Source organism: Sinocyclocheilus anshuiensis, unplaced genomic scaffold (genome assembly GCF_001515605.1).
Source record: "Sinocyclocheilus anshuiensis isolate Anshui unplaced genomic scaffold, SAMN03320099.WGS_v1.1 scaffold78, whole genome shotgun sequence".
Lineage (NCBI taxonomy): Eukaryota > Metazoa > Chordata > Actinopteri > Cypriniformes > Cyprinidae > Sinocyclocheilus > Sinocyclocheilus anshuiensis.
This window is the reverse complement of record NW_015544250.1, coordinates 561580-576692: the sequence shown is the minus strand read 5'-3', so window position 1 is coordinate 576692 and position 15113 is coordinate 561580. Positions and strand designations below refer to the sequence as shown.

The 15113-nt window shown below is 37.7% G+C and overlaps 2 protein-coding genes across 2 annotated transcripts in view; both read right to left on the bottom strand.

Annotated features, from left to right (window-relative positions):
• Positions 1–1224, bottom strand: part of LOC107697880 (nuclear factor of activated T-cells, cytoplasmic 2-like) — a 44661-nt gene extending 43437 nt beyond the window's left edge. Inside the window, exon 1 of the mRNA XM_016498725.1 lies at positions 1078–1224. Within this exon, the coding sequence (XP_016354211.1) occupies positions 1078–1135 (58 nt within the window). The 5' untranslated portion in view covers positions 1136–1224. The remainder of the gene's footprint in view (positions 1–1077) is intronic.
• A 9169-nt stretch (positions 1225–10393) lies between these two features.
• LOC107697879 (probable phospholipid-transporting ATPase IIA) overlaps positions 10394–15113 on the bottom strand; it is a 66739-nt gene continuing 62019 nt past the window's right edge. The window contains exons 28-29 of the mRNA XM_016498723.1: positions 15067–15113; positions 10394–10971 (exon numbers count right to left, since the gene is read on the bottom strand). The exon at positions 15067–15113 is cut by the window's right edge and continues 1 nt beyond it. Of these exons, the coding sequence (XP_016354209.1) occupies positions 10835–10971; positions 15067–15113 (184 nt within the window). The 3' untranslated portion in view covers positions 10394–10834. The remainder of the gene's footprint in view (positions 10972–15066) is intronic.

Genomic DNA, 15113 nt, shown 5'->3' with positions numbered 1-15113 from the left:
TCTGTCTGTCTGTCTGTCTGTCTATCTATCGCCCTGTCTGTCTGTCTATCGCCCTGTCTATCTATCTGTCTGTCTGTCTATCTATCTATCTCTGTCTGTCTAGAAATTTTAATTTGTCATTTATCTTGTCACTGTTATACTATTTTACATGATTCCTTAAAATATGAAACCACTTTCCATCCCATCAGACGTCCCGATCCTACTCTGATCTGAGAATTTGTTGGAACAAAGGTGGAAAATAACCCGCAATTTTAGACCCACAGTTATTCCAGACAAATCCAGACTTTTATAGACTGAAATGACACGATGCGATTATTTACATGGTGGCAGTATCTAGGGTTATTAAACATTACCTGAACTTTCCATTGCAGCATGATCTATGAATAGCCAAGGTGTCTGAATTTTATGTAACATGATATTCAATACTGGTGTTGAGTCATGATGAACTATAGGAAATCCTTACTATTTCTGCCACATCTGCATATAGTAGTATGCTGGTATGCCAATCCAAATTCAGCTGGCCATTTATTATTATTATTATTATTATTAAACAATTATTAAATCATTACAACTGTAAAAGCTGTGCTGACATTTCATGTTTTGTGCATCACAATGAAACTTCAGACATGCTATTTAAACCCAAGTGCATCTCCTCTCTCTGAATAAACTATCCTCCACACATGCACAAATAAAAATCAGAGACACAATTTTCCATGTGTCTGAGAAACAAAAGCAACTTCATATAAAATATGCACAGGTTTTGAAAACTAAACAGTCTGTTAAACGCATGAGAATAGTCTGAATGAATCATAATTCTAAATCGAACAAAACCCCACAATATTGCATGTACTGTAATGTAAGTACATGTAATATTGCATTGAGTTTCCTCATGACGTAATTGCCCTTTACTGTACATACTGTAATATACTTTACATCTTTCATTGTCTATTACATTACTTGTTAAGTTGATTTCATTTACATTGCACTTAGCATTAACAGTTTTGCTATAAGAAAACGTTAAAAATCAAATTCTTGATTACCAGTAATTCACAACACTTCAGCACGCGCCATCCATACCTTGATCCATCGACCTCATGCTGTGGAAGTGCATCAGTCTCCAAGACTCTCTAAACATTTGGAAAATATACAAAAAAAATGAATTCAACAGTCCAGAAATAGCCTTTCTGTACAGTTCATAGCAGAAAAAAAACAAATCTGGATGGAGAAAGCTGAGAATGAAAAAGCAAATACTCCGTTATAAGTGCTAAAAAAAAAAAAGAGTGGTGTGCAATAGTAGTAGAGCTCTGTGTGGTATGAACTCCTTTGCCTGCTCTGAGGATTGACTTGAGTATCAAGAGCGGCTTCCTTCTTCAGCTCTGGGTGTTTATAATGGGCCAATGCTGTAAAATAACGGGATTCCCTCAGTGTTTCCTCCTGTTTGTGCGCTCTGCCATGGAAACCTGGAACGGCTCCATCTCCGAGACTCAGGGCTTTCCTGCAGAGCGCGCACTCAGGAATCCATGACGTCTCCAGCCTCTGCGCCAAGGCATTTCTGCGGCTTCTCTCAGACAGTGGCGCACAAGAACTTCATTGTGGGCTTGAAAAAATTAGCGTTGAAGGGAAGAGGAGGGGGAGAAAAATGAAAACAGGAGCGATGTTTAAGCATATGCATGAAAGAGACGAGGAAGACACAGCGGGGTTGTGAGCGAACAGGGCTCATTAAGTAACCAAGGCTACAGCTTTACTATACTGCACATTCATTCTCATTGGGCTCAAATATAGTCAAATGGCATAGAAAGTGTATGGACACTTAAAATGTGTGAATGGTATTGCATTAGCCTAACAAGATAGCAAAAGGTATTTGAACTAAAGATAGTACAAACTCACCTTTCACAGGAAAAACATCAAAAGAACATAATTCATTCATTGTTTTTACACATTATACATTCATTATTAAATTCTAAAATGAATTAAATTCACAAAATATTAACTTTGGGAGTAGTTGGTTATAAATGGATCAGAGAAATATCTTATTATTTTTTAAATAATAAATAGAGAGTTTTAAGATATATATTTAAATGTGGTTTAATATATATATATATATATATATATATATTTATAACACACACACACACACACACACACACATATATATATATATATATATATAAAGCAGAGAGGACAAGGATTATGGTTAAATAAGTTTATACTCCGAACATGTACCATGGAAAATGTGGCATGGTTTATTTATGAAGTTTTTCCCTTCTAATCCCAAATATTGGGCTACTCTTGAAATTCATCCAATGGTTTCAAAGTTTATTTGACATGCTTAACTTGGACAGCAGTGAAATGTTTCTGAAAAGCCAAAGTTTTTCAATGTTTTCATTTTTAAATGCATAAAATAAGGTCATAAAATAAGGTTTATGAATATCAATATACGCTTATCAGGGTTTATTATCAGATATAATCAGATCTACTTCCCTCAACCATATCAGTGTGTTTAGGAACCAGCAACTCCGTTTCACTCTTAAATCAAATCACACAGATTACGGCTAAATGAAAGTCGAAATGCTAAAAAGTACCAGGTTACATCAAATACATGCAACTCGGTAAACCGAAGCAGTAAAAATCACATTAACAGCTTCTCCCAGTGCCCAGATGAAAAAGCTGCTGCATTCTGGGATTGCGATGGATGCCAAAATAAACTGCACGGGGCTGTCGAGTGAGCCAGCTTGGCTAAACTCTGTTGTAAAGTTTATCCCGGAAAATTCTGTGATATGATACACTGACTTGTTTAAACATTCGAATGAATGAAGTGCTGCTCTCACTGACTGTATCCTACACCGACCTCTGGAAAACGTCTAGACACAGGCCTTCATTATCAAGTCAATGTGCATCACTTCTTAATTGAATTCCATCATTTTTAGATCTATAGATCTTGCATAAACTTGTATGAAAACAACCCACGAGAGAGTTTCCCCTAAAGCGTTCATCGGTTGCATCAGTGATGTGATGTGCATAGGAAACTGTGAGCACCAGATACTTTAAATTGACTATTGGAGGTGTAAAGGAAGACTAATGCCGCTTGGAACGAGTTTGCGAGACAGCGACGTCTAGCAGATGTACATTCCTTCACTGTTACAGCACTCTTATGCAACCCAAAATGTGAATACGTCACTACGCATCCTTCCAGGCGATAGGATTTGCAGTTCCATCTTTTGCTAGAGACATTTTTTCCAGGTTCGCAGCACAGTTTCCATCACCGTTAAGCGGCGCTGTGCTGTCTGGGTAACAACAGCACATTTGACTTTTCCAATAGCAACATTTGTATTTAAGTCAAAGCTTTCATATGGAAATGGCACTTTATATCACGTCCCATGGAGAACTTTTTGGCATGTTTCGGAAATGGGAAAATCTGCATGTGCTCGATCGCTTCCAAAACTTTCTCCGCTAACCTGTCATTTTTCCCATTTTGCCCTGTTACCTCATACAGGGTCACTGAGAATAGCATACTATCCCTACTATTTCTGCAATATCTTTGATTATTAGTATGCTATTCCAAATTCAGTTTTATTTATTGGAATAAAGATCATTGATGAATTCTTCGCTATCCACCTTATTTTTCCCGTAAGAGCAGGCGTGGTCATTTGTAAATTTAATGTGCGAGGCTTCCGGTCTCATCCACTTCCAGCTATTTTTAGCTGTACAAAACAGCTCGTTTTGCTGCTGGATATTGCAAACTGGTGTTTCTCACCATATTATTTTAATTATGAACGCATTGGTTTGTAGTGCAAACAGTTTCACTGTTTACAGCACTTCGGTATTTGGCATACAGCGGATAGAGCCAGAAGTCTCGCACTTTCACCGAAAACAGCTTACATCCGCATTGAAAAATAAGGTGGACAAGAGTATTTCTGCAATGCTTTTATGCTATTCCAAATTCAGTTGACGGTTCATTTATTTAGTTAGTTAGTTAGTGCACTGGTTAATTATTCACTAATCATCAAGACCAGAAATCTGTTAAAGAAGAAAATGTCCTAAAAATAAATAATAAAAATCTTCCCTGGTAGGCAAATTGCATGTGTAGGATGAATTATGTGTGCATGCATGTATACCATAAAAAAAAAAAAAAAAAAGCCCCATAGCAGGGTTTCCTGTAACCCTGGGGTAAAAAGCAGTGCTGACTCCGCTTCTAAATTGCAAGTACAAAACATGCTTATTTTATACACATATATATATATATATAAGCTTAAGGCCTAGAAGAGTTTTGTTTTTGAATAAAAAAAGTCTCTTCTGCTCACCAGCCGCATATATTTAATAAAAAATACAGTAAAACCAGTAATATTGAGAAATGCAATTTAAAATAACTGCTTTCTATTTTAATATATTGTAAAATTTATTTCTGTGATGTAAAGCTGAATTTTCAGCATCATTACTGCAGTCTTCAGTGTCACATGATCCTTCAGAAATCATTCTAATATGCTGATTTTCTGCTCAAGAAACATTTCTGATTATTATCAATGTTGAAAACCAATTTACTGCTTAATAGTTTGGTGACTTTTCCCCAGGATTCTTTGATGAATAAAAAGAAAAAAGAACAGCATTTATTTGCAATATTTTTTGTAACAAATGAACAAGCGTGTTCATACTATTTCATATAATAATTGTTATTTGTTTTGGTAAGTAGCTACCTAAAAAGTGTGATAACGTACACAATGTGTTCAGCACAATGAGTGTGTTTATTATTATCGTTGCTAGAGGTGTGGTTATGATCACAGTCATAAGTGAAAACTCTTAAGCCAGCAGAGGTGAAGCTTTTAAAAGCCTGTAGTGTGTATAAATAGTTCTGCCACTCAACACGTGTCTGTCTTTAATTGATTTATCATCATCTAAATCCTCTGTTGATGTACACAATGGAATACAGCAGGACAAGTCTGGATCTGTGTCTTATGGGCCAAGAGTCTAAGCTACTGTAAAATACTATTCTCACACTGTTAACCCATCAGCAACCTCTATTAACAAACATTTCCTTGTCTTTAATGCATAATAAAACAAAATATAATAATAATTCAAGACGGCTAATGAAGAAAAACAAATCGGTTTTATTAACGTAATTAGAAAAAAACAACATTATTTAACTTGCCACATCATGGTAGCATTTGCCCCAGATGTCTGCCGATTAAAATAATAAATATATTGCTTTAATAATAAAATATCACAATGCAATATAAATAAAAGGCTTCATTTTTAATACTACTGCAATAGATAATATAATCATATATTTTGCAGTAGTATGAAAAATGAAGCCTGTAATTGTCACGTAACGCTGCCGGAAGGAACGATGGATACACAGAATAGCAAACACAGCCTTTTATTAAATCCAAACAGGGTAAATCTACACCAGGAAGGGAAGATGACACACGTTCACAACATGTAGACCCGACAAACACGGACTGAACAGACTGGGGCTTAAATACACAGGATAACGAGGGAATTGGGAGGAACACAGGTGAACAGAACGACTAATTAAGAGACAACGAGGACAGGAACAGGAACGAACAAATAAGGGCACATGAGGGAGAAACTGGGTCACGGGGAGCAAAACACGAAGACAGTCCAACCCTGACATTTCGCCCCCCTCCCGGAAGGTGTAGAACCAACAGAGGGAGGGACGGGTGGGAACTGGGAGGAGGACGGACACCGGCCGGCCGGCCGGCAGACAGAGTCCAGGGAGGTGACGACGGAGGGAGGAGCCAAAGAGGGAAAATCGTAGGAGCCAGGGCGGATCAGACGGAGGAAGGAGCCAGGGAGATGACAGGAGGGACTTGAAGCATGCGGCGCCAGGTGGGACCCAGGCCACAGCCATAATGGTGACCCATGGTGGAGCCGACGGAGGGAGGAGCCATGGAGGAGGAAGGGCTGACGACTCCAGGGGGGCCAACCGACTGCGGCGGAGCCTGAGGCGGAGCAGATGACGCCGGCGACCGATGCGGAGGCGGGGATCCAGAAGGCCGCAGTGGAGCCGGAGCGACAGAGGACTGAGGAGGAGCCGAAGGGATGACAGGAGCCTGACAGAGCCGGAGGGATGAGGCACAGCCAGAGGAGTGGAGTCCCGAGGCGACGGATGGTCGACGACAGACCAAGGCGGAGCCGGAGAAACGAGGGAGCCCGGTGGAGCCAGTGGACTGATGAGCCATGGCGGAGAGGAGGGAGCTAGGAGCCATGGTGGAGCCGATGGGTCGACGGGCCGAGGCGGAGTCCGGGGCTTAGAGGCTGGAGGCAAAGGCAAGGGATTCTCCAGCCACGGTGACGATGGAGGATGGCAGACCCGCGGGTCTCGCACCGTATAGATGGTGGGCTGAGGGCGAGCAGAGGGGCTGCCAGATGACAGCGGAGGAGGAGGCAGGAGCGGGTGGACCTTTGTGAGCCTCCGGGCTCTCGGGGATGCCCTTGGGGACAGAAGCCCTCTCCTGGCTGGACGTGGAAACAGGAACGGGAGGGACAGAGGTCACCGACGGAGGAGGGAGGAAACGGGGCAGGTCGGTATACAAATCAATTAAGTCTCTTTCCAATTTTCCTTTACCCAGATCCTTAGACAGCTCACCCTTAGCCACGGTGCCCCCAATTTGTTACAAACCCCTGTTAAGTTTAGCCAGAAAGGGGGATGCAGCATAAAGAGGACACGTGAATCCAAATGCCAGGCAAAAATATTTATTTAAATAACAAAACGGAGCATAAAACAAATGGAAACACGTATCCAAACAAAAAAACGGGAAACACAAATGAACATAGAATAAATAGCAAAGGATAATATACTTCCCCAAACCACGGAGCAACTCCAAAGTATAAAAGTCAACAAAAAGAAAAACAAACCCAAAATTAAAGAAAAAGGAAAAGGGGTAATAAAGCTTGTTTGCTAGAGGATCTCCTTCCCTTCCACACTCCGCTTCAGCGTCCTTTATATAGCTAGTAATCACTCATTCCATGAGACGCAGGTGCACCGGGGCGGACCTAAACAATCAGACTCAAAGAGAAAGATTAGGGGAGACATGACGTCACATGAAGGAAGATGCACTCAAGGTGTAGGCCGTAACACCGCACTCTCACTGTCCATGACGCTCTCTCCCGTGGCGATCTCTGTAGCCGGCTCTCGCACCTTGTCTGATGTCACAGGTTCGGGCTCCGGGGCGATCCTCAGCACTGTCGCTCTCTCTGGCGATGGCTCTGGCTCTCCGTCAGCGGTGGGCTCGGTCTTAAGCTCCGCGCAGCAGGGTGATGGTGGGCTGGGCTCTGGGTCTGGCTGTGTTCTGGATCGGGGGTAGACGCTCTCCAGACACTGGATGATAGCCTCCCTCCAGCACAGTCTGGTGGTGTCTGGGAGGTCGAGGGGCGGTAGTAGTTGGCCCCGATCCAGAACAGGGAGTTATAAAAAGGCGAGCTGGCTGAACTCCACAGCATACTTCAAGAGGGAAAGGTCCTTGCGGGCGATGGAGGTAAACTTGACAGTGAGGGAATCCATGGGGAAGGAAACACAAAACACTGAATGGAAAACGGAAAACAAACGGAGTGGAGACACGTAGTTAAATAGTTTGTAGGTCAGGTCTTCTGTCACGTAATGCTGCCGGAAGGAACGATGGAGACATAGAATAGCAAACACAGTCTTTTATTAAATCCAAACGGAGTAAATCCACACCAGGAAGGGAAGATGACACATGTTCACAACATGTTGACTCGACAAACACAGATTGAACAGACTGGGGCTTAAACACACAGGATAACGAGGGAATTGGAAGGAACACAGGTGAACAGAATGACTAATTAAGAGACAACGAGGAGAGGAACGACCACATGAAAAATAATATTTTTTTTACATTTTTATTTATTTTTAAATGAAGTACAACTTAGTCCCTCCAACACAATTTCACTCTCATATTTATGGTCCCATTATCTGCACATGTCTTTGCTTACATGCTCGTCTTCTTCCTCAGTCTCATAGCAGCTCTTCCTCTGGGTCTGATCTGGCATGGACACACAGGCTACCAGTGTCGGATAAAGACAATCTGGCTGAGCTGGGCATCACGTGTGCACTGTAACGTCTGGCACACCACACAATGTACCACATGAGAGACGAGTAATGATACGCTTCACCTAAAGAGCTCATTTTCATCAGCACCATTTTATGGATGGAGAATCAGGGAGGAACATGAAAAGCACTAAAATTAAGATTTAAATGTGGGCCAAAAGCACAGAGAAGGTTGAAACTTTTATTGGAGGTTTGTCTTCAATGTTTCAGTGAGAAAAACATCTGTTTGATTACTGTAATGCATTTATAATTTTTGTCAGCTCTGCAGTGATGAATGTCATTTTTGAGACTCCCCCTTCTGGTGAAACATGATAAATCTGTTTAAAACACAATGGATGTGTTTGGAATAGCATACTACTCGTACTATTACAGTATATATGCTGTAAGTACATTGTGTATAAATAATGTTTGAAACATTTTATAATGTTGTACTGTTTAACATTCTATTATTAAAAAATAGTATGTAGTAATAGTAAGAATGCTAGTATTCCAATCCAGATAGCGTCATAAAATAAAAATAATTGAAATGAACACTTATACACACACTACTATTCAAACTTTGAGATCAATAAAAAAAAATTACATAATTTTATTCCATAAGGACAAGTTAATACAATTAAAAGTGACAGTAAAACATTTACTGTTTAACATTCTATTATTAAAAAATAGTATGTAGTAATAGTAAGAATGCTAGTATTCCAATCCAGATAGCGTCATAAAATAAAAATAATTGAAATGAACACTTATACACACACTACTATTCAAACGTTGAGATCAATAAAAAAAAAATTACATAATTTTATTCCGTAAGGACAAGTTAATACAATTAAAAGTGACAGTAAAACATTTATAATGTTATAAAAGTTTATAATATTATATTACATGAAATAAGGTCAGAAATTGTACTGTATTAAGAAACAAGCAGAGCATTGGTTAAGAAAAGATTTTTATTTGAAACACTTCTTATCCTGAGACACATTCGTCCCTTTTTTGTTCTGCAAGTATTAAGAGTGCAAATTCCAACACAAATAAGAAAATTAATAAATAAGAGACATCTTTTGTTATTTACAATTCAGCAGATTACATTACCAAAAAAAATTATAATAATACTTTCATATAAACATAAAAAACAAAAAAAGTAGTCAGGTGAAGATGATGGAATTCGCTCTAAGTCTAGGTCCACATCACAATCGGTACAAACTGTGATCCATGCAAGAGAAGTCGATTACGACGAGAGTCGGTCAGTTTGACAGAATAAAGTGTCTGAAGGTGAAAGAGACGATATGGCACAGTTACAAAAAACACAGACACCAACATAGTGATCAATGTTAAGTGCACGTCACATTTGGGATCATTTACAGAGACAAACGTCGGCTTTTAAGGACACCTCGAGGAGAAGATTACAAGGTTCAGTGCGGACTGATGCATCATGGGGTTTGGCCCTGTAAACCAGTGATTGAGAGTAGTCTGTAAGTGTAGGTGTGCGTACGGCTCATAGTGGTCAGATGGGGGAGCAGGTCTAGCGTCAGAGGTCACCACATGAGTGGACAAGCACACAGACGGGGGATGTGAAAATAGCATTGTTTTTTATGGCACCGTATCATCCGTGCTATTCAAATACCGGAGGTTGCTTCCAGTTAACTTAGTAAATTCAGTGTCCAATCACACACTCAAGCTAGCACGAGAACAAGCTGCACATCCTTTCCATCAGTCACACATACAACAATAATAATAATAATAATAATAATCCAGTGACACTTTACAATAAGCTTCCATTTGTTAACATGAGTTAAGTTCATCAGATAACATGAAGTAACAATTAAAAATATTTCTTCTGCATTTGTTAATCTTAGTTAATGTTAATTTCAACATTTACTCATACTTATTATATTTAATTTATATATTATTAAAATTAAATGATGTATTGAATATAATTTAATGTACCTGAGCTGACATGAACAAACAATGAACAGTTGCTAATCCTTAACATTGACAAATAATACTACTTAATAATAACTGTCGGTTATTTTCTGTTAATGTATTAACTATCATTAACTAATGGGGACTTATTATGAAGTGTTACCAATATTTATTATTTTTGGTTGTACAACAGATACTTTCTGTTTGTAACCTGATCAAGTCACATGAATCAGCATATTCAGTAGTTTATTTTAAGGTGTCCTTGTTACAGTGTAATTATAAATATAAGTACTGAGCAATATTAATTAACTACATGTACTTACTATATGGTTAGGGTTAGGATTTGGGTTTGGCTTAGGGTTATTTGCATGTAATTATGCATACTTAATTGTTATTATAATAGTAAGTACATGTAACGTGTGTAACAAGGACACCTTAAAATAGAGTGTTACCTTTTTTCCTTTTCACATGAGAATACAAACGCACAACAAAACTGAGACGCATAATAGCAATAGATGATTAAATCTCATGGAAAAACTTCCCTGTTGTCTCATGGACGATTCCCAAAGCTAAGCAGTGTGTTTAGTCTTCCTCAGGGAGAGTGATTCACTGAAAGTTAAATGCTAGAGAAATTACATGATTCAGAGCAAACGGCACTCGCGGCAGCCTCATAACACACAAGCTAACCAGACTGACCAGAAATGAAAAATCAGACTAAGGGCTATTTTAGCATCAGGGTGAATCAAACCTGAAGTTCCAGCAGTTCTAGGCTTGTCTGAGCCGAGTTAGCAGTTAGTGAGCTAGCGCTGGTCCTGGGAGACAGTGAAGGGCTCAGGAGGTCAGTTTGGAGTAGCTGGGAGGAGAGAAGCGCCGGCGCAGGTATTTGAGGATGTAGAGCGGCAGACAGCTGACCAGAGTGATGGCCGTCACCTTCCACACAAACGACAGGGTGGCGATGAAATACACATCTGTCAGGGACACAAATCAAAATGCTGTTAGTGTGCGTCTCCACTGGGATATTGTCGAACATGTGCCCATGTTGCACTCAGTTTGTACACTGACTCTGACACATACCACACACAAAACTGCCAAAGAGTTTCGTGATCTGGCAAGCTCTAATCTGATTGGCTGGCTTTACACAATTTCCAGGAGTTGTAGAGGAGATTTTGATGAGTCATGTTTAGAAGATTTGAAACACTTTTGAGGATTTGGAAAAGTTTGCCAGCTCAGTGGCATCAAATCTTTGAAAGATCCACGAGGATTTTTTTTTTTTTACTAATTTTGACATTTTGTGACTGTATTTCTCACAACTGTGGCAATTTCTTATTTTAATCTTCATCTCAAAAATACCCAGTTCTATAATTTACTTTTAACAAATAGGTTCAATAGATTGCAAAGTTTACATAAATGTTCACCATTCATTTGGAGTGATGCTGCTGTGCAGTAATAAAAAAATAGACACAATCTGTTTATGATTGCGATATCAAGTATGTCAGACCAGGCTTATTATAGTTAATCTATAGTTATATTTAAATTAACTAACCAAAAATGTTACTTATTTTATTTCAGCTTGTTTGCAAGGCGACATTTCTCATTTTAATGTAGTTTAAGTTGATGAAATAACTACAACTGAAATTGATAAGTTTATAATTATAATAAAAAATAATAAAAACTAAATAGACATATATATAAAAAAAATAACTAATACAAATAAAAAAGACAATAAACATTACAATAAACATTACTTTCCTTTCTACATGGGAATGACTTTTGAATATTAGAATAAAGTTATGCACATGGCAGCTCTAATTAATACATTTAATTATACTTAATAGAATTTCAAGTGACATTCACTATAAACATTTTTGTCTTTTTAACATTTATATGCTAATTTTTTAAGGTTTTTAAGGTTAATTAGGTTGGTAAGATTTTTTTAATGTTTTTGAAAAGTCTCTTCTGCTCACCAAGGCTGCATTTATTTGATCTCAAATATAGTAAAAATAGTAATATTGTGAAATATTATTACAATTTCAAATAACTGTTTTCTATTTGAATATATTTTAAAATGTAATTTATTCCTGTGATCAAAGCTGAATTTTCAGCATCATTACTCCAGTCTTCTAATATATTCTAATATGCTGAGTTGCTGCTCAAGAAACATTTCTGATTATAATCAACGTTGATTTTGTGGCATTTGCGACACTGATCATTCTGTCGACCCCCTCTAGATCCAAGAGTCTGGTCTGTTTCATGTCTGAATCACATGCTCATGTAAAAGGCTTTGGTTCTATTCTTGCTCACGACATTTAAAATCCCTGCTGAATAAGCCTTTGGCACTTTTTTAAACCATTATTCCCAGAAATGACACCAAGACAGTGTTTGTGAAATGCTCTCAGACCACTGTAAGGTCAGTAGAAGCAGAGAATCAGATCAAATGCTGAAATGTGTTGTGTGACTGCTGGAAAGCTGTGTCACAGTGCGAGGCGGCCGGTGACCAGTCTGTGTTTAATGTAGTCAGGTGCCACACATGCCTCATCAACACTACTGAAAGAAGACTTGTTTGTGCGCTGTGAACGTGAGCCCGAGATGGACACCATTATCTCCACCGGGTGTGCCTCACACGTCCTGAAAAGTGAAGCTGCGGGATCTTTGATCGCCCCCTGGTGGCTGGCTGCAGTACAGGTCATAAACCCCGCCCTCTCCATGTAAACGAATGGGACTTGTGTCAAAAAAAAAAAAAAAGATTTACACTTCCAATACAATTTTCCAAAAGATGGTTTTGGTCATTTAAGGTAGTTGTTATCACGCTGATATATGCTCAATTGTTCGTTTTTTTGTGAAAAGTTTGATTTTAGCTAGTAATTTGATGCTATAAAAATGGGGCGTATCGTTATTGCTTGCTTATTGTGCCCAAGAGCATAATTTACTTAAGTCCATATTAGAGGTCGACCGATGTATCGTTTTTGCTGATTAATCGGCACCGATAGTTGATTGCTGGAGCTATCGGTTATCGACAAAAATCCATGCCGATAGTTTTCCAGGTTTTAATCGGTATCGGCCAGTGTGGTCCAACCTAGCTATCGGTATCGGCAAAATCCACTATCGGTCGACCTCTAGTCCATATGTCTTACTAACAAGAAACTATGCTTCTAACCACAGGTGGAGAACTGTAGTTCCTACCACGTAAGTTTGCGACGCTGTTTGCGAATGAACTATGGTTTCGGGAAACACCGAATCGTTGAACTGCGTTCGTAACGACGGAACTTGCGACCATAGTTGGCTAACGATGCTTTTGGGAAACGCACCCCAGATCGATTAACATTTTACATACAAATGCTACCAATAATGCTAGAAAACTGTTAAACTATTTAAATAACAATTATTCTAATATTATTTTTTCATATTGCTGTATCTTGTTTAAAATTTATATTTAAAAAAAAAAATCACTTTTTTATATTTATTATTTTATAATTGAGATTATTTATATAATTAAGATTTGATTTATTTTATTTTAAAATAAATATTTTTCTAATAGTTTATATTTTTCCCCATTTTTAACGTAACATTTATTATTTTATTTTATATAAAAACTGCATTCACAAAAAGGAACTTCTGGGACTAAATATTTGGAGTGTAAAAAAAAAAAAACAACCAACCAAAGTAATTTTGTTGCGGTCTAAAACAATTACGCAGCTTGATTTATATTATATAATACCAATAAAACAAAAGCTAAAAAGAAAAAAAAAAAAAAAGTTAAACAATTCAAATAACCAATTATAATATTATTTTGCATACTACTATATTTTATTAAAAAATACTATATTTTAAAAACAAACTTTCACATTTTTATATTCATTATTTTATAAAAAAGTGCTAAAAACAATCGAGAAGATAATTTTACACTAAATACTACAAATTAAACTAAACTAAAACAATTTAAATAACCAAATATTATTATATTATTTTGAATATCAATACTAAAACTAAGCCACAAGGTTGTCTCTTCAGGAATGCATGAATGATTTTGACACACAGTGCGTGTTTGAGTATCACCTCAGTTTGTTCGGCTGTAAAGCTACATGTGCAAACAAAAACAGCGATACTTGTTGAAACAAGGAGCAGCTTGTTAGTAGAGAAGCTGCTCTATTATAAAAACTGCTGAATTAAAACGAAAATAACAGAAATATGTGAATCCTCGATTGCTCTTCCGCGTAAGAAAGTGTGCAACTCTTGAAATGGAGAAGCGCTCAGATAAACACAGAGACCTTGACAGAGTAGCATCAGCGCAGCAGGAAATGAGAGCAGGATTGTGGCATTTCCCTCTGCAGCGCTGTGGGCCGCTCTCGGCTACAGACACAGAAACAGCCGTGCTGGAATGCTGACTCAGCAAGACCGGCACATTTTAGAGATTCACACTGAACTCTCTCTGAGGAAAACACCAATGGTTCTGTGGAATGTGGCCACATTCTTTACCTGCACATGTCCGAAGATCGTTCAATAACAACAGGATTTAATGACAATAATAGGATATAAACAGTAGCAAATCCTTGAGCAGAAAGCATAGATGAAACATATAGCACCACTAAAATGACAAGAACAAGGACATGAACAAGATTTTAAAAATCTTGATATGTATTGTAATTAAAATGTAAAAACATACATAGATAAAGTGCAATAAAATAAACACACAAGTCCATTTTGCATGTTTTCTTTCCACTAGTCTGAAAAAACATGTTATGAAAAGCCAAACAGCCCAAAACTAACCAATGCATGAAAAAAAGTTTTTGCCTGTAGTGTCTTGCCTTAAACAATAAATAAATTAATTAATATAATCTTTACCTTATAAATATAACATTACTAAAATAGTTTAATAAAAAAAATAATTAATTAATATAATTTTTACCTTATAAATATAACATTACTAAAACCTTTTAATATAAATAAATAAAATTAATTAATATAATCTTTACCTTATAAATATAACATTACTAAAATCTTCTAATAAAAATAAATAAATAATCTCCATGTAATTTGGGAGCCGTGTGTCTATAATGCATACTGACCGATGAACTCGTGTAGGAAGACGAGGGATGCGATGTAGCAGGCCAGG